Here is a 20,614-nt window from a genome sequence, read left to right as displayed (position 1 = left end):
AATAAAATAAACATGGGTTTTTGGGGCCACATTTGTCTAGATAGGAGAGATTGTTGGGCTTTTTTTTTTTTTTTTTTTAAACTGGCACCATTATTAAACCAAGTCCAAATTTTAAAAGTGTTCAAGTTCCTCCCACTGGTTTGATTTAGGCCTTTGAAACTCCAGGCAGGCGAGGGGGGAGGCTGGCTCCGGCGGGCAGGATCTGCGGCCGCCACGGTGCTGCCCTGGCTCTGCAGCTCTGCCTGGGCTGCCCTCAGCCTCTGCTGGGAATTAAGGGGCTTTCGGTCATGTTTTGTCTCCTTTGCCACAAATTAGGCTGCCTGGCCAGCTGCTGACTCTCTCCTCACACTCACCACTGACTTGCCTATTACCACTCTGATTCCTGCAATTTTAGATCCAGCTTTTGCAGCAATATGAAGGCATAGGCTTAGGTCCAGTCTTAAATAGTGGATTTGCAGCTCCCTGTGACTCAAAGCCTTTTTTTTTTTTTTTTTTTTTTTTCATTTCCAGCCTGGGTTATGAGACAGCTGCAATGGGGAGTTGGGGAAGGCAAATGGCCTTAAAGCATCACTAAGGGTGAGAACCTAATGAGAACCACCAGCTAAGATGAGTATTGCAACCTTGAACAAACAACCATCCACTTCATGGCTGGGAGATGTGGGACTCTCAGAATGGAGGGGATCAGGTTTTCAGGATGCTCTCACATCTTTAACTCGTCATACTAGTGACGTGGTTGGGCTTCCTCAGCCAACGACTGGCAACATGCTGCAGCAATAGTCCTTGAGCATATTCCCTCTCTTGCCAGCATGGTTAGGCATGATATGGCACTAAGGAAGCTACTCTTTCAGGGTAACAAAAGTCTTTTATGCTTTGTGAGGCCAAGATGGGCAAACACAATCCTTTGAGTTTCACTACTAGTGGTCTTGTACTTCCTGGAGGTTGAATTATCTGGATTTTGATGAATCCAATACATCTAGATTAGCCCAATATTTGGGTGGGAGACCTTTTGAAGGCCTTATGTTCTGCTGGCATAAATAAAGGAATCACAGTTGAACACCTTGAGTATGCTAGATTAGAGATGATCTTAATACTGGTTTGAAAATTTTCTCTCAGGCCCATTGGAGAAGTCCTATAATTAAAAGATTTCTTACCCTTAAACATGGGAGGAGGGAAAGAATCACAGAGGTTAAAGGGATGTTCCAAATACAAAAAATGCAGAGGGAGGGCAAGTCAAAGACCCCAGAATTTCTCAGCATCACACCAATAGCATAGCTATGAGAGGACATTATCTTCCCTCAGCCCAACATGCAGATGCAAAGTATTTTGGAACCTCACTACAGAGAGTGGAAATATGAAATTATTTGTTTCTGGAGTGGCTTGGTGCTTAAAACTCCAGTCAGACATGTGGAAGTTGGTACCTGCTGCTCCTTGACCTACTGCAGATGCCATCCTCAGAGTGGGAACATTGGGGGATCTCCTGGGGTTTTCACTGCCAGCTACAAAACAGGGAGCATCCTCATTCTCTTCACTTGGTTGGTTTTGTGAGAAGCTGAGACCTTAGGCAGGTGCGCAGTGTTCAGGAGTCAGCTTGGATGCCATTAGCTCAGTGTTGGTCGCTCCCAGCTCGCACATCTCCAAACAAAAACACAAAAAAACTCCAATATCCATCGCCCACCTCTTCCCAGTTTTCCATACTGCACCCTCTTCGCATTGACTTTATTGAAGTTCATAGTTATCCCTAACTGGGGAATTCTGATTTAATGGTGTATTGGACAGGCTATGCTTGACACCATTCCCCCATCCTTCCATCATATTTCCATCGAATAATGTAAGATGATCTTTAGGAATTCCCCTTTTGTTTAAAAGAAAATCTGAATAGAGGAATCAGATTGACTGCTGCCTCCATGTGCTTTTCTGTTCTCTGGAACTTCTTCCCATTGTAGCAATATCAAATGTAAAGACTGAGGAACTTGACCTGGCGGGTGCCAACTCTTGGGAATACAAATGTTCAGCTGTAGGAAATACCTCTGTTGCAGCAGTGCTGTGGAAGCAATTAGGTAGAGGATAATGGATGGGCTGCAGTAAGATAGGAAGGAATGACTCCACAGAGGTGCTTGGTGGTGAGATCACAAACCACAAAAGCGGAACGTGGATGGGCTGATGATGTCAGCCGAAACCTGTGGTGGAATTAATCTCTTCACAGAGGACTGCCTCTGTCTGTTGTTGTTGTTGCTGCTTTTAATGGTTCCTTAAGTAGGAGGCCCTGTTGTGGAGAGGCTGCAGCAGTGTTAAAGTTGGAAACGCTGCTGTGATTTGGTTTTAGGCAAGCTTCTGGTTTCCGCTTCCACTGTCACAAAGTTATTTTGCATTCACAAAGCATTTCTTCCTTTCCGAAGGCTGCATGTGGGCTGCTTGGATGGAGAAAGTGTTGTTCTCTACTATGAGGGACCACAAGCCCTACTGATGGAAAAATCAACGCAGCCTTTGCTTTGGGGCACCCGTTATCATGCTCTGCATGTCACCTACCTGCATGTGCTGATGCACTTGTAGAAAAATAGGGAGCCTAAGACAGGCAACACTCATTTTGCCCAGTGGTTGCAAGCAGAGGAATGATCATGCACGAATATATTCAGCCTGCTGGGTTTTGTTTTGTTGCAGAGTCAGGCTGCAATGGGAATACATGCATTTGAATCAGAAGGCACTGTCCTCAGGCAGGATGATCTCCTCATCTGTGTTTGTGAAGGACTCGGGTGTAGGCACAAGGCTAATGGAAAAACTCTTTCCCTAATGGTCCCAGCAGCAACACCTTTCATTCTGGGAAGCATCTGGAGCTTCTCTGTGCCTGCACGCAATCCATGTTGCCTCAGAAAGAGGATGTCTGCTCTTCCTCCCCAGCCGCCTCTCCCTGCAGGGGCTTCCCTACCATGATCTCATGGAGCTCTAATGGTAATTATCGTCGTCTCATGGCTCAGTAGTGTCTGCCTTGAGATGAACCAACCATATGGCTTTTGCTACCTATCTCAGCACCAGGCACATGTTTTTGCACACACGCTTCTCTGCTACCTGCAGTTTGCACTCTGCAGACAAACACGAGCTGAATTTTGTTCCCATTTCTTGGAGGTAAACACATGCAAAACTAGGTAAGAGGACTGGAATGCAGTAAAATTCATTATTGACACGTGCTCCAGCCTTTACACGAGTATGCAATGTCTCATTGCAAATTGAAAAAAGAAAGAAAGAAAAAGCAGTAAAAGGTGTTGAAAAAGAGTTTTCTTATCCCCTTTCTGCTGTGTGAGTGGCTTAGTACCTGCTCTTTTTAGAAAACTGTTTTTCAAGTTAATCTATTTTTTTTTTTTTTTTTAATCTTGAAGTTTTCATTTCAGTTTGAAAACCAAACATAACTTCTGTGATTCCCACAGGTCTGCTCTTAGACTTTCTCCCCACCCTGGCACAAATGTTTAGTAACAGTGAGCTATGCAGTTTTTTGAGTTACCCTCTTTTTCCTTTAAAAAAAACCATAATCTGCCCTCATCATCTTGCAGGGCTGAAAACTTTTATGTGTTTAGAGAAGCAGCATGGAAGTAACGAGGTGTTTGAAGTTTATTTTGCTTTTTCTCTTCTAGATTGTTTTTTGTTTGTTTGGTTGGTTGGTTTTTTCCTTTCTTTTCCTCTGGTTTTGCAGGGTCAGGAGCTTTAGAAATTAGTGTGCATCAAAACCAGGACAGACCTGCAACTCCCCCTACACTCAGTCACATCTCTCCTTGCTCTTCTGCCTGTACTGCTGTATAAACAAGGTAATTTGGAAAGTTAAGGAAAACCTCAGCCCAGCAGCTCAGTTGTGCTCTGAAGAATCTTTTATTTTTTTTTTTTTTCTCCTCTAGGCTGGTTTAGGAGATCAGGATCTCCCTTTGCCTCCTCTGACTGGAGGTTTCTTGGTAGGAAGCTCCTTGCTGGAGTGTGGTGCCTCCTTGACAGGGGAGCAGCACATGAGCTGATCTCTCCGAACAGGTTAAATAAACAGGAGTGTGTTTGGGTTAATTGTCACTGGTTCTGCTGCTCTCCTTTACTGATCTATCTGGGAGCCTGGCCAAACAGCAGATGCAAGAGACAGCATCATCACCTCCCTCCTTGTCCTCATTGTGTCTGGCTTTATCCTTCTTCTTCTTCTTCTCCCCCATCCCTTTTTCTTCTTTATTTCCCTCCCCCCTTCCCCCCCATTTTTTTTTTTTTCCCTTTGGCTGAGCAAATAGGCCAGATGGCAGTGAGGGGAACAGACAAGAAGTGAGCCATGGCATATGGGCAGCCTGTTTAATTTCGACTCCTGTTGGGAAGTAGCTTTCAGGGAGATAACTTACAAAAGCAGAATAGGAGGAGGAGTGTGTGTTGGAGGGGAAGGGCAGGAGGAAGGGGACACCCTTTTTGGGATGAAGCAGCCCAGCCGAGGGAGTCTGGGGCGCAGGGGACTGAAGCCCTGGCTGCATTCCTGACACAAAGCAGTAAATTAGCTGTTTCCATGTCAGTTTATTCAGGAAGTCTTGTTGGCTGCACATGGGGAGGAAAGATGGAGATCTCTGTACTCAAATGAGGAGGAGGAGGAGGTGTTTTATTTCCACATCTCCCACCCTCCACCAGGCAAGCTTCATCCAGTCTTAGGAGCTAGGATGTGGAGACATTTGCCTAGCTGCAGAAGAGGAATCATGTTGCACAAGTTGATTTTTATCTGTGCATATGATTGTGTATATTTTGCTCATACAGTACTATGGGTATCAATGTGAGATACTTGATGTGAGAACACTGTAGACTTCTTTGAAGCAAAAGACATGACTTCTTAAGTTTTGTTACAAAACGAAGTAAAAAGTTGAGACAGAACAAAATGAAAGGCAGCTTAATAATAATGTGGTTTACAGTTATTCCCCCTTCCCCTTCCCTTCTGTCATTCATTCTTCTCTTCTGTTTTGCGTTTTGGATTCAACATGTTACCTATGAACTTCTTGCTATCTATTCACATCATTCATGCATTTTGGATTTTGCTGACTGTGAGACCAAAGTGGGTCTTGCCTTGAATGTGTCTCAATGGTTTAGGAACAAAATTAGAGTTATTTGCGCTAAATTATGTGTATGTGAAGCTTCCTTTTTTCATTTAGATGAACTTGGACTTTGGGAGACAGTGAAGAGGAGTAGGTGTACTTCTCTTAGTTTTTATAAATATGTTGATTTTGCATCAGAACCTAATTGAAATGTAGTTAAAAATGCCTACACAATGTAGGAACTTGAGAAGTTTTATTCTTGTTGATACGTGATGAGGTTTGGGGTTCCTTGGTACAGTCTCTCACCTTCCTTCACCCCAGAGGCATTTTTAAAAATCTCTCATTTTGGCCAACAGCATCCACATTTTTTTTGTATTTGCTCCTCTTGGATGGGAACAAGCATGCAATACCAATACAGTCATCACCCATATAGACCATGTGGAGCTCTGTGAACATCACCAACATCCCGACTGGTGAAGTGGGACTCCGGCTTGACGTGCCGGTGGGTGGGATTCAGCTGTGAGCCCCATGCTTGTGCTTGGCAGGGTGGGAGGACGCTACAAACCAATTAGCTCTGGAAATCTCAGAGCCCTGTTGGCAGGATGAAGACAATCCTGGATTGCGGTTGTGCTCTAATCCTGCACAAAGAAGTTTTTATATGACATTAATTCTGCAGAGAAGTTTTTATTCACCACAGAGTCTGAGGAGAAATAATTATGCATTGCCAGCTTGCTGGAGCAGAATTTTAACTTCCAGCTCAGACATTCCTCCACTGATTAGTTTTAACATGAAACAGAAACACAAGTCTGTGATTTATTGGTGAAATATTTAAGATGGGTTGTTAAATTATTCAAATAGCAGAGTTTAAAGCAGGCAAGCAAGGAAAAAAAAAAAAAAAAAAAAAGGCAAAAACCACCCAAACAACAAACTAGATCATCTAAATAAGAGCTTGATTTTCCTGAATTTGAAAAATGTACATTTGGACTCGCTAGATATCTGAAAGAGAAAGTACTATTTCAGTGTGAAGAAAAACATATTTTAAAATGAAAGAGTTTAATCTTACTATCCTCCTGATAAACTTAACCTTGAATCTTTCTCCATCTGATCCTTGCAGACTGTTTCATCTGCAGTGCGAAGAACTGCTGCAGCCCTCTGTTGTTTCTTACCACTCATCTACCACATCTTTGGGCATTTGCCCAGCCTGGCTGCAGTTTTCCTCTTTCTATGAATGCTAACTGAGAGGCTTTTTGTCTTACTGTTGATAAGCCAGGCAGGGGCTTCTCCAGCCTTCTTACCTGGGGTTTGAATACCACCTCATTTTGTCTTGCAGATAGAGTTGATCTTCCATCCTACCTTGTGATGGAGAAAAAGTTTGTTGGTTCCACTATATTTGTCTTTACCCTGTTGCCCTCTGGTATTGGTATAATGTTATCACAAGGTAAAAATAGATCTGTCTTCTGAGCGGAGGAGATAGGGGTCAGGCTCATGGTTTCTAAGGACTCCAGAGTTGAGGCAGTAATAGTGTAGACTAGTGAAGTAAAGGGTGAGTAAAACATAAAGTTTTGTTTTTGGTTTTTTTTTTTTTTTTTTGTGGAGCTTTAATGCTAATTGCCCCTACTTTTGAGAATAAAATTTGTTGGAGTTGCTGAATCCTAAGGAACATTTACTGTTTCCAGTTTCTGTGCACCTGCGTTTCTCCAGATTTGAGAGAGGTTACTAGCTGCCATAGCCGTATCTGTTCTGAACATAAGAGCAGTGTGACACTGTAAAGGCAAAGGTGGCTGGACTTTGACATGACTTCAGTGAAAACACTTGGGAAATGTGCAACAAAATCTGTTGATGACTGAAAAATTCAGCTCTTTCTCTTCATCTACTCCCATTTCAGCACAAAAAAAGTAGCGTTTTTCAAGTCTGACCTCTTCTAGCCAGTGTTTCGTCTTGAGCTGTGCAGCTGAGGAGGAGAAAACTTGCAAGGTCTGACTCTTTCAAACATGTGGCAGCTGAAAAGAAGATAATTAGGACAGGCAAATCCAAACAGTACTTTTGCAAATGGTATTTATCTTTGTGTGTGTGTGTGTGTGTGTGTGCATTCTGCTTCTCCACCTGCCTTCAAAGGGAAGCTGATAAAAAGGATTTGTTTGGCCTTTTTGTTGCTGTAGGGGAAGGGTGCCATTTGTGTGTGGTGCTACAAGACAGATGCTGCAGGTGAAACTACCCCAGAGGGAGCAATCCTACCCGGAGGGCACAACTCCTGGGACTGAAGCACTTATTTTTCTTTTTCTCCTTTTTGTGGGTTTGTTGTGCTATGGGACCAGGTCCTTTATGGCACGTAGGAGTGGGCAAGGGTTTATGGAGCAATCAACTCCAGCAGCAGCAGTGGCAATCGTATAATGCTTCAGCCTTTTGTAATAGATTTTGTGTGTGTGTGTGTGAGCTGAAAGTATGGCCAGGAGGGAAGGGGATGTGAAACATTGGGCTTTTTTTTTTTTTTTTTTTTCTTTCCTTGGAAAGAGCCTGTCTGAGTTCCCTTATGCTTTTCAGGCTCAGGGATGAGAGAGAGCGTGCGTATGTGCGAGGGCATGCTCACATCTGTGCCCATACAGTCGCTCAAGTGGGAAAAAACCCCGTTTACGGTTCACACAGGAGGAATTTCTGATGGAGACAACAGTGCTAAGCAGAAAGGCACATCCCTATTTCTAGCAAGTGAGGGGCACGCTCACGCACACACACATACTCTCTGGGCGCTCTGCATAATACGTGCAAAGCGCTGCCCTTTAATGAACGTAACCTATGGCGGCTGGGATGCAGCCGGCCAGACCTCGCCATTAATAAACTGGGAACATTCTTCTCCTTTTTAGTCCCTTTCAATGCCAGCCCTGCGGTTTGATCTCCCTTGAATGCTGCTCCCCCTCATTTGGGGCTCCAATTCTGAGAAGATTTGGAGCATTGTTTGAGGTCGCAGGATGTCGGATTGATTTCGAAGCTTTTGTATTGACTCCGGGCTCCTGAATGAAGCTGTCATGTGTGTCTGTGGTTGGCTAGCAGGCTGTCCGGCTGCAAGCTGTGCCTTCCTTTGTTGTTTAGGCCTCATTGAGCTGAGGGAAGAGGCTCATTTCAGGGTGATTTACCACCACCCAAACACCAGCTGTCTGTTGTACCGCCGCTTGCCTCCACCTTGGATTCAGTTCTTGTTTCCCTTCATTTCCCCCCGTCTCCTCTCCCACTCTACCACTGTAGGCACTTGGGCACTGGTTCTTCAAGATGCGTGGATCACCCTGACAGAACAGCATAAAAAACATAAACACCAAGTATGTTGCTCTTCCCTATGTCGTTTATGCACCCATGGGGACTTTTCTTTTAGGGTTCACTGTTGCAGTGGTATACACGTTCTCTTCTTGGTGAAAACCTGAACTAGGGCCCTAGAGGGAAAAAAAAAAAATAAAACCCAAAGTGTTCCTCTTGCTTGTTACTAAGTAGCCCATAGTGAAAAACAGTACTGATTTTATTTAAAAATAACTATTAATCTCAGTGGCGGGACAGCAGACAGAATTGCACAGACTGCCTGGTGCAGGATGTCAGGGGAGGTGGCTGCAAATGTGCTCTGCGGTCTTGGAAATATTGGGATATATTGATGGATGAAGAAGGAGTCAGAGAAGGATGGTATTGCCTCCCTACATGCTTGTCAGTCCTGAGCAGGCATGAGCACTGTGTTTATGTGGGTATCATGCTGAAGAGCTATTTTGGTGGTGTAAGACAGGAGAGGAAGAAAAGGGAAGAGGCTGTGAAGTACTGCTCAGCTCAGCTTCACACAGCTCTTTCAGAAAAGCACTTCTCCGTGAAGAGCCAGGCTGCTTCAGCAGCTGAAACGCTGATAAAAGGCTTAGGAAGGCCATGCTGGAAGCTATGCTCTTCCCCAGGCTGTCATGGGCCAAGGCTGTTACCCTTTCTGCACCTCACTTTTTCACCTGTTGGTGGGGGATATTTGAGGGTATTGCAAGGCAGGAGAGATGGAGAGAGCACAAACAACTGAAAGCCAAAGCCAGGTTTGGCCAGTGAGACCTTCCAGGGGCCAAGTGGAGATGGGTTGTGCCAGCTTCTTGGGGGTGAGGCTACCGTCAGTATTTTCGATGGCTGTTGCTCAAACCCAAGGAAGGTTGACGGGCACCGAGCAGGTCAGAGCCCAGCTAGACCTGCCAGTGGCTGCAAGGTGCATGGCACGGTGCTGCCAAGTTGAGCCCACCCCTCAAAGCAGATCTTTTCATCCGTAGATTTGGGAGAGCAGGCGGGAGACGGGTTCCTCCGGTTAATCCCAGCCAGCTCCTCCGGAGCACGGAGCCTGGCCGGTGCCATGTGTGTCACGTCCGACTTCTTTAAAGGGGGCTGGCAGCTCTGCACGGGACCGCTCTGGGAAGTGTGACAGTGCTGGGGCTTGCTGCGGCCTCCGGGGCTGCCCCGGCAGCAGGAATTTGTCTTTTCCCCCCTGCACCTCCCCTTGGAGCTGCTGGCGTGAAGTGAGTTGTGACTGGCCCTCATTTGACTTCTGGGTGACGCAGTTTGGTGTTTCTCGACCACAGGCTGTTAAAACTGGCAACTGATCAGCTCCTGTCACCCATGCAGCTGAGATAATTAAGCCTGTTACTGTTATTATTTTTCTTCTTTTTTCTGCAAACTTTGGCCAAATGCTGGAACCCGTGGTGCAAGGAGGAGGGTGAGGCCAGTGAGATTCCCTCTAAGAGGTGGGATAATGGGACATATGTTCTTTGCTCTTTGGTGCTCGCTGAAGAGCCTTCTTGCTCTTCGCCTTGGGAAGGGGGATGTCTGACGATGGGTGGGAGCCCCCAGAAGGCAAAATGAGCTCCTCCATTGGAAGTCCTTGTGCCTTCCTGTTTCTCAACCAGAACATCACACCAAGAGCATAAAACACAGGATCATTTAGTAGCAATACATTTGTGAACTTTCAAGATCACTGTGTTCCTCCCCAATCCTGTTACTAAACCCCCATGAAACATGGAAATGACGGTCCATAAATTAAGACCAAACTTCTATAGTACCCAGTGAGATGAGGCTCCTCTCTTTTCAGCGTTCCCTGTAAGCATCAGGCACTGCTGGACAAAGGAGGGAGGGATATATTAGGAGGCAACAACCAGAGCAGGATATCCCCAGCGAGGTGTTTTAATTTCTTAACAAACTCCTTGGGCACTAGAAACTGTAAAATAACATACAGATAAACAAACAAAAACCCACTGACCCTTAGCACCCTGGAGGGCTCTGTTTCAGATCACTGAATAAAAGCTGAAGTTGCATATGCATGTTTAATGTAACACAAGGCGTGTGCTGCGGAAAAGCGTGCTTTCTTCTAATCTGGTTCCAGACAGAAGCATCCAAACAGAAGCCCCTTTCCCTATCCCCACTGAACTGCTTGGTGTACGCGAGGAAACCCCTGAATGACAAGGCCTCCATCTGCTCTTGAATGGAGTTGCGACTGGCTGCAAATGTTGTCCATATGCTTTTTTTTTTTTTTTTTTTTTTTTTTTGCCGTTCAATTTAGCTGCCTAATGTTAGACACCTATCCCCAAATTAAGCATCTGCTCATAATAAGCTTTCCTAAAAAAAGGTGGAGGTATTAGCTAATTCAGGCGATGTGCATTAGGAAATCTGCATCTGCAGTTGGAAGAGGAGATGGGATTATTTATCCAGTGCATTGCTTTAATTTGCTTTTCTAGGGAATGGAAATACCCCCTCGTTCTTGTACTGTCAGGGAAAAAGAAGCACCTCTCAACTTTTGGGTTCATATTCGTCTTCTGCTCTTGATTTTACAGGTGCTTATGGGTAATATCTTGCAATTTCTGTCTTAAATAAAGCTGGTGATATTTCCGGCCAGACGAGAACATGGCCATGGCTTGCCATGAGCTGAGGTTGCATGACAGTATATCCTGGAATCCAGAGGAAGGTCTAAAAGTGGGAGGCTTTCCTTGGTTTGTGGTGCAAAAAGGGCTGGAGTATCTTTTTCACTATAATGACTTTCCAGTAGATACTGGGACAAGTTGACCACCAGCAAGTTATGTGTAGATCCAGTTTCCTAAGCACAGGTATATGTTGCTGCTGTAGGCACTGTAAGGTATCCTGGCTGTTCATCAGCTGCCTGTTAGGAAATGTGTGGGTCTCCCTTAGGTCCTTTTATATCTCTAACTCATCTCATATACTGTGGGGTGTCTAGAAATTTTCCTTTGGTTAGACAGACAAGTCTCTCGCTGTGCCTCAATCTCCTATCTCTATCATAATAATTTAATACAATTGCTTTACATTTTATTTTAATCACTTCTTTCTGGGAAATGGTTTTTGAATTTAAGAGATTACAGACTAACTGTTGAAGGACTGTAGTCATGGGGCAAGAGCAAAATACCTGTGATAGATGGGAGTCATGGGCAGAAGATGCCGGTTGGAACTAGTCTCCAGAAAGCCTCAAAGTCTGACAGGTTTCAAGCAGCAGCGCAAACATCAGGCATTTTGGTTAGGCATCAGCTGTAGGTACAACCTTTTCAGTGTCTTTTTTTTTTCAGTGTCTCTTTTGGAAAGAGGAGAAAAGATAATTTTTGCACGTTATCTGACCTTGCTGGGACTTGTGAGATGCTAGGGTCACCAAGTAAGAGATCTTACCACACCTGGCAGGTTGAAGGCTGACATGAGCTGACCTGAAGTTTATCTGCTTGTTTGTAATTCCTGCTGCTGAGGGTCATCTCTCTGCTGTGCCCTGTATTGAGCAATGACTGCAATTCCTTTTAATCGTGCGTTTTCCCTTCCTCATCATTTAGGACAGAGAGCTTCCACTTGGCTAAACTCATTAACTGCTTTAATGTTGAGTTCTCCTTTTCCATATAAATTCATCTAGCTGAAGTTTCGTGACTCTCCATGGTTGCACACAAGCAGATTCTCCCTTTGTTACCCAGCAGATGCTGAGAGTGTTTATTTTTCAGCTGTGGACAGCAGAAGTCTGAAAAAAAGGCAATGTCTTTGTGTGTGTGTCTGTAGGAAAGCAAGTAACTGTGATGGGCTTGTGAGGACTTAATTGGCCATGTTACTGTTGAGCTCAAGGAGCATTTTGACCAAACCTGGAATGCCAGGCCCTTTCTGCCATGGTGATTTATCAAGACATCCATGTCTGATAAGCTCCAAAAATACTTTGTTGAAAAACCAAAGTGACTCAAATAATCCTCAGAAAATAAACCTGTCAACACAAGGGACCTTGAGGCTTGGATCATGCTCAGTCAGTCTGGTGGGTTGTCTATGAATAGAAGGTATTTGAGCTCAGCTTACTTCCTAAACTGTTGGTTGTAGGCAAAAGGAGGGTGAGGGGACTCTGTTTCTTTGTAAATCTGTTGGCCCTAGCATGATATCAACATTGTAGGGCCTACACCAGCAGTGTTGGATTAGGAAGGGCTGTTGAATTTCTGACAAGGACTTGACAGTGCTTATATGGACTAGTTGTCCTAATGAGGCCAATTCATACCTGTAGACTTTATTTCACCAAATCTAGCTAAACTAGCAGCAAGTAAACACTAACTTGATAAGGGTGAACAGAAATGCTGGTATATAAGCTTTACCTCAAGCTTGGTGCATCCAGTTTGGTAATAGTACTCTCTGAGCATGATAAACTTGTCCTGTTCATGTATGTGTATGAAAACATTGGGTTAAAATAACCTGTTCCTTTTCAGCTTGCCTTGCCTGTATTCCTACTGTGTTTTTCAACACACCTTGCTTTCCTTCTGCCCCTGTCTGTGTGACACCCCAGATTCTGTGATATTGTCCTTTGGGGAAGTCTCCTTGTCAGCTTGGAAGCTACTGCTCTGTGGAAGGGTATCTCCCATCAATGCAGGATGAGTCCACAGGCTTCCCTAATGCCCTTTCTTTCCCTGTTTCTGGTCATAAATACAAGCCTCTTGCTCTTCAGTGGTTCAGATTGTGTTGATGTTTTTCTTGCCTTATCTCTTATAGGGAAAAGTCATTGGAGATGCAAAACTGCTCATGAGTTGTGGTTGCAGAAAAGGGAAAAATGCTCAAGTGAAAGACTCAGATCAGGTCAGTCAATATGTACATTAACTGGTGGAAATAAAAAAATGTGTTAACATCTGGTTGATTTGAACAGTGCTGTTCCATATCTGGGTTCCTGGACACCAGCAGAGTCCTTGACACGGCTGACAAGGGTACAACATTAATGTTTTTGTGTTTGTTATTTGTAGAAAAACCCTCAAGCAAGATCCAAGGATTCATTGCACTAGGAGCTGTTAATGCCCTAGCCTGACTTATTTCCATCTGGTTTATTTATTCATGAATTCTGTTTCTTTATAAAAATCCACTCCAGGGAATGCCTTTCTTAAAGAATATTGCACTTCCTTCATGGCTAAATGCATGCAACCTTTGGTCTCATACTGTAGCTGCCTGGATGTGTGATAGTTACAGGGAAACGTGCCATTTGTTGAATGCTTTTGTTCTGAAGTGACACCATCACGAGAACATTCTTTGTTGAGGTTCCTCATGATAGATATGTAGAAACTTGTTCACAAACCGATGGCCAGGTTTCAATATTCATTACTTGAAATGAATGGCCCCTTATTCTAAAATTGGTCAAATTGACGTCAGTGGGACCACTTGTGAGGTTCAGTAATTGCAAGTGAGGTGGACTGTGCTCTGAATGACAGCCAGCTGGTGGTCTCTTCCTACCTCCTACCATTTTGTACTTATTTAGACCAGCCAAGTTTGTCCCTGTCAAAATTGTCACTTACTATGCCCTTCCAGATTCGTAGCTAAGGAAAAGTTTGAATCCAGAGATCATTCTTTCCAAAGAGGAAACAAAATTTGATTTGAGCAGAAACATTTTATAAATATTGGGTCATCCGCTATTAAATGTGGTAGAGTGTAGCAGTCAATCTCATATATCCAATAACTTTGCTCTCTAATGTACCTTGTGAACAATCTGTAACCAGATACAGACCTGAGCAGATTCAAACAGTGTCCACAAAGCTCATGGAACTTCTGATAATTTACTAATGGGAAAAGAGATGAATTCCCGGGAAGAAAAATGTTTTTCATTTTCAGCATGCCTGTTCATCAACCCTTATTAATAATAATGTCTCTGAGCCTTGTTTGGTTAATTTCTGAGAAGATCTCAAAACAAATCTGTCTATCCTGTGGTGGGGTCTGTTGTGAGAAACATCGGTCACGTTATGAATGTGTTGTAGGATTGAGTCTTTCATTGATGTTGGAGTTTTTTTTTTCTTTAATTAGTATTGTCAAAATAACAAATTCATTGTCATGAGCTATCCTATCAGTTCACCATTGAGACAAGGATTCATATTACTTTTCTTCAAATAATAGCTTCCCATTCTCTCAAACACAAGTTTAATTTTCTCATGTTGAGTTTCTAACACTTCAAGAGAAAATTAAATTAGAAATGAAACACTTTTACCAATTTTAGTCTTTTTTATTTTGATATACTCTGGTTGAATCACTCTTGATTTACAACAGGATTAGAGCAGCATCAGACCACTTGTAGTAGAGATTAAAAATGAAATGTGAACATCTTGATTGCAGACGGGCTTTACAAAACACTATCTCTAACAAATGCTGAGTGTTGGACCTAAAACTCATTGGTGGCAATACTTTAATTAGAGAGTAGGCAATAGTTTTTGGAAGGAAAAAAAAATATCCCATTCTCTTGTATGCTTTCTGGAACAGTGATAAATTATTATTTGTATTTGATTACTTTCTGAAATCTAATTTTTGATGTCTAGTGATGTGTTGACCATCTCAGTAACGTTTTTGCTGTAATAGCGTAAACTATTGGGCAGGTGCTTGTTCCAGAGTCTGTAAAGTTCATACATCGTGCCCCTGGCAGGATTCTGTGAGTGTTTCAGGGGACAGGAGGTGGATGGGGAGGAAACTAGTACAGGAGGGTGGGTGGCAGTGTGGAAGATTTGTCTGTGAATTCAGGACCTCAGCTCAGCTTATAAATTATCTCATGGGCCTTGTAGATAAACACAGACTTCTATGGTGACATCGGCTGGGAAAGGCAAACACTTGCCGACAATTGTAGGCTAATCCTTCAGGACACTAATTGCCAGAAAACCAAGGAAGCATTATTTTAGGAACAGCTTGTTTCGCTTTGTGAAGGGGAAAAACACTGCACTGGATTTAGTTTTGTTTACAGAGCTTTACCCCCTCCTCCCGCACCCTGTCTCAGATTTTAAAGATTTACTCTCATTATTGTTGTTGGGGGCTTTTTTTCCCCCTTTTTTCAGTCTTGCTTTGTGTTTTCCTGTGATGCCTCTGTAAAGTTGTGTACAAATGCAACTTAGTTTTCATTTTCATTAATCTATGCATAAATAGGTACGTGGCTTTTATACCATTAAGTATTTAAAGGTTTGGGACTTGCCAGCTACTTCTTGGCTGAATTTTTGAGAAAGGTGATGTTTTGCAAAGATTTTAATTTTTTTTTATTCTTTCAAGTCAATTTGGAAACTTGCACAGTCTTAGACACACTGCCCCACCAGTGAGAATCCCCAGCTGAAGCAAATCAGGACCCCATTGCTGAAGATTTGATTTACTGGCATTTCTTCAGTATGCCTCTAGAAGAGAAGGCACTTTAACCTCCCTGACCTGAGATTTGCTTCTCTAAGTCTGGCATCCAAAGGCACATATCTGCATGGTATTTTCTGTGGTGCAAGTCACCAGTGTGTAAATCCTGGCCCTGTCACTGTCAAGGGCAGAAGTCCAAACAAGCTCACACGGGGATGGGATTTCACAACAATCACAAGGAACCCAACCTTCATGTTGGATTTGCACCAGAGCAGGAGAGAGACTGGTGGTTTATGTTGTGTGGCCTTCTAGTCCTAATCAAACCCTACAACATGATGTCTTCCACCTATTGCTAAACAGTGCGATATAAATCCCACAAAAGCTTTGAATACCTCAAAGGGAGAACATATGAGTGCACTGAAGAACTGGAGTCCCATCCTCCATGGGTGGTCTCGATGAAGCTTTGGGTCAGTGAAGCAGGATGACTGAGAGGACTCCCAGAATAAGGCCACCTCTTGGCAGCAAAACCCTCATGTCCTTGTCTGCCGTTGGCACCACTGCCAGCTGTTTGTGTGCTTTGTGGCAGAGAAATTAATCTGTGCTTCAAGGCCCAGAACCAAGACTCTGCACCACAAACATCCTATTGTAATTGTATGGTTCAGATATGCTCTTCAGAGTGGTTATTAGTTTCCCAGTAATTTATGCCTCCCCATAAATTATTATACAGTTGCTTATTATTTGAGGTGCATTGTTGCATAAGAATGGCAACCCTGGACTAGGATTTCCTTGTGCTAAGTAGTATATTAACATAAAGCAAGAAAGATGGTTCCTGGGGAGTGATTTCATTTGTGTACTTTCTGAGGAAAGCAAAATGTCATTAAAAATAGGGGAAAAATGTGTGGGTGGAAAAATAATGTGCATATTAGAGATATGAATAAGGTTGAGAACCAGAAGTAGCAGAGCACTCCATATTCTCTGCACGTGCAACTCTGTCTTCTCAGGGTTTAGTTTTATTTGTTTTCCATTGCTTCTCTCAAAAGGAAGGTGAATCATCAATGTTTAACTGCTCTTACCCTTTAATTTTTTTTTTTTTTCTCTTTGCTTAACTTTTCTGGTGGCTCGTGTGAGCTCAAGTTTTACTGAGAAGTCAGATCCTCCTGTCCTTCCATGTGTTTGGTTTTAGTTTTAATATGACAAATGTACGCCTCCTCTGGAAACGGTATCCATGCTGCAGAGTAATTATTTAGTGAATGGTGGATCCAGTTCATGTTGGCAAGGATCAGATTAATCATTATTAATCATGACCCCTCCGACAGTAACCTCATCCCTTGCTTAAGTACTGCTCTTTATTAAGAAGTAATAGCTATTAGGGGATGACTGGGCTACTGCTCTCATTGCACCAGCACAGGGCTCAGGACTTCTGGCAGGAGGCAGAGGAACTTTGTTCAAAATTAAAAATAGATGCACATGGTCCACGTTCCAGAAATGAAATAGGCAGCTTCCCCTGTGGGCTTCTTCAACCTCATCTGAGTGTCCTCCTTTCCCCTGAAGCCTCCTGAGAGTTTTCCTCTTTACAAAGGTTGAATTCAGTGTTGGGTATGAAATAATATCTGATTCTCCTTTATTTGCCTGCTTGATTTTTTCTTATAAACTTACGTAGATTCCAGTATAACCTAGTGCACATGCAGTCCTTGCAAGGATAAGATTTTAAGGTCTATTCTATTGGTTGTAGCAAGTTTCAACAGCTGATGAGAGTGCAGATGGGCTTAGCTTGCTGGGATTCCAGTTCTACCAAGTAGACCCCAAACCAACCACCTCTTTGGGGGATTTCTGGATTCCTTGAAGAAACACTGTCTTGTTGAGGTGAGCTGTGCAGCACTGTTCACCTCGTGCACAAAGTTGTGAGGCATCCAGCTTCTCTCTCCAGGTCACTGGACTGGGGGGTTGCAAGCCTGTATACATAGATATATAGAGGTATATATCTCAAAATATATCTCCTCACCACTTGTGTAACCAGAGATCTGCTGAGAGCAGACAGTAGTTTAATTCATAATTATTCTGGTTTTCCTATCTGTACAGGTTCTTTTTAAGAAGGTGAGGCAGTGCTATCAATGAATGTCATCATTATTTCAGCAAAAGCACAATGACTTAAGTACTGAATTGAAATTAATCTTTCCAATCCCCCCACCCCCCAAAATCCACCTTAATTATTTTTAAAAATACTTTCATTGACTATGTGGAAATCCAGGACAAAATCCTTTAGAAGACAGCAAAGGAAAGAATACCATCTTTTTTCTCCATCTAGCTCTTCAATACCTGGAGGGGAGCAGTAGAAACTTGGAACAAACCTGCCACACACTCTTTTGATCTCTACCAAAGTTGTTGTGGGAGTAACGTTGTTTAATGGTTGAAGGAATTTATTGAAGAATAAAAGTACCAGCAAAGACAAAGGGACCAATACAAATTATCTGGTAAACCGCTTTCAAATTTTACATGCTCAGGGCTACTGGTAATTTCCCGTCTTAAAAAATCAGTGGGGGAGTTTGGAGGGGAGGGAAGGAGGGTAAAAAGTATATAAATAAACCCACCTCTTTAAATAGCTAACTGTCCTGGCCTGAACCGTGTCAGAGCTAAGTTCCTTTGGCAGCCGGCACTGCAATATCTGTTGAGGATGTAGCAGAGGGCTGAGACCAGGTTTCGGAGAATCTGCCTTAGCTTCACTGGCTCTCCCTTGCATTCTTTCACTTGTCAGCAAGAAATGCACTGAAGCACAAAATGAGGGAGTGCAAAGGCTCTCGCACTCCATCTGAACAAGTCTGGATCACACCCCCACAGTTAATGTTTCTTTCCGCTAAAAGAAATAAGAGTAATAAAAATAAATTAAAGCATTGGCTAACTTGGAAATACATGGGTAGAAGAAAGCAGGAGGAGAGAATTGGGGGAGTGAAGATATGCCATCCACTGTCTCCTGCTCTAAGTTTATGGCAGAGTTTGAATCTCTGCTTGAAAAATCATTGGATTCTGCACAGGTTATAAAAAGCTAAAGCAAGAAGTAAAATACAAAGGAAGAGGATGTTAAATGTCTGGGGTGCCTGGGAAGCAAAGCATCTTTAAAAATATCTGGTTCTTTGAGTAAAGAAGGCTGGGTGATTGTAGAAGAAACATGGGACTATAGGAAACTGTCCTACTTCATCCAGTCTGTTGAGACCTCAGGGAACTATTACATATAGCACTACTGATAAGCACATCCCTTTTGGCACTGGTACCTATTAAAAGCAAACCTTGTAGCTCTGCCATTATGTTCATCCTACCAGTTAATCTTTTACTTTTCAAAATACTCATATAATACTTTTGCATCTTGTTCCTGCTGCCAGATCAGAGTGTTTCCCCACCTCTGATATGAGTGTTCTCAGCAAGGTGGACACCTTTGCTTTTCCATTCACCCCTCACAATTTTCTTGCTGCTAGTGGTGCTGCAAGGGGGGAAAACATTTCATTTGATGAATCAAAATGCTGTAGAAAATTTAGTCTCAGAAAAATTTTAAGAGCTGGAAATCCCTTCCTCTCAATGGGATCTGATTGGAGACAAGAGGTATTTGAATGAGGTACTCATCAGCTGCCTTCTCTCTGGACCTCCCAATTTAATACAGCAGTTGTGCTTTGGTAATTGCTGAATCTAGTGCTAAGCATCTGTGTTCCTGGTTGCTGTGAAAATTTTTTGGTTTCATTCATCTGTTGTGTGGAATTGAAGCGGTTGTGAAATGGAAGTTGGATGGGTAAGTCCCCATTCTTCAGATTTGTGTAAGTTTTGGAGAGATGATATTGTGAAAGAAACTTCTTAAAAGTAAGCCTCCAAACAGAAGAGATTGAGGTTGTGGGTGTCCATTGCAAATTCAGTTGTAATAGGTTTGTGCTGTGGTGGGTTACACCTCCCTTCATACATTGCCATTTGTAAGGTGCTGTTTCTAATGACCTTTTATAATCACCTGTTTCCTTTTCTCACTCATTTTATGAATAGCCTTGTACCCACTTTAAGAGTTTCCCGCCTTGTGGTCTCTTACAGTTCATATTAATTTCAAAATGGGTTGGGCTTCCTGTAAAATGTAGCACAGTGTAGACTGAAGTTCAATAGAGCCTTTCCTTCCTACAGGAAGGGGGAGACCAAAAAACTCAGTGCCCTTTTCTGCAGGAAAGGCTTCAGAAATGGCAGTCAGCAAATGGCTTTTTTTTTTTTTCTTTTTGAGGCAGTTCTGAATGTATGCTTTAGCTTGGAGCCCTGCCCTTGTTCAAGATGTAAAACTTAGGGCTCTCACCTTTTGTAGTCAGTGATGATTCCAGGGCACTTACCCTCCTGAGTTGGGGCATGAGAGCCTTGGCAATGATGTTTTGTCCAGGCTCTTATTCAGGATATGTACTCTGCCAACTTGACTTGACCCTGCGCCTTCAGTGGGACACATTATTTTTCATTTTCTGCCATAAATTGCTGTGTATCTTACCATCTTGCACTGATGTGTCCTTTGTTCCACTTTGGAGGTATGTTCATTTTGGTGGTGGGTGAAGGGAAGCTGTACAGTTTTGAAAAGCAATTTGAGAGCCCTCTGAATGAAAAGTGCTTCACGTATGAAAAAATTAGTGTTATCAATTGTCATCGTCAGCCTCAAATCCTGAATTTGAAAGGGTCATTTATACTCCTCAAAGGCAAACACACAGCAGCATGCTAAAAGAGAACTAAAGCAGCCAAAGAAAATGCTGTCTCATGTCATTTCAGGCTCTGCAATCCCAGGGAGCATTAATAACTATTTTGTTGTTTTCACTGATCCCTTTACACGGGCGGAGTGGGGAAGAGTTGGAAGAGAGAAGCTGCTCCAAGCGGTCCCATGCCCTCCGCGTTAGCAGCTTACCTGATGCAAGGAGACTCAACCAGGGCAGGGACAACATACATATGAATGAGGAAAAAGCACGTATGAAGATTTGGAGGTGTCCATTTGATTATGATATAGTAAGGACCATCTTTCC

General features: G+C 43.1%; 1 protein-coding gene across 3 annotated transcripts in view; it reads left to right on the top strand.

The window, feature by feature from the left end:
* The window catches only part of SETBP1 (SET binding protein 1), a 258,208-nt gene that overhangs the window by 37,792 nt on the left and 199,802 nt on the right, over positions 1–20,614 (top strand). For 2 of the 3 annotated variants that reach the window (XM_042804725.1, XM_042804724.1), the window contains exon 3: positions 13,020–13,103. The exons of the other annotated variant lie outside the window; for it this stretch is intronic. In XM_042804725.1, coding sequence (XP_042660659.1) covers positions 13,020–13,103 — 84 coding nt within the window. The remainder of the gene's footprint in view (positions 1–13,019; positions 13,104–20,614) is intronic. 3 annotated transcript variants of the gene reach the window in all.

Source organism: Tyto alba, unplaced genomic scaffold (genome assembly GCF_018691265.1).
Source record: "Tyto alba isolate M040663 unplaced genomic scaffold, T.alba_DEE_v4.0 Super-Scaffold_42, whole genome shotgun sequence".
Lineage (NCBI taxonomy): Eukaryota > Metazoa > Chordata > Aves > Strigiformes > Tytonidae > Tyto > Tyto alba.
The sequence above is the reverse complement of the archived record's forward strand: the minus strand, read 5'-3'. Positions and strand labels throughout refer to the sequence as shown.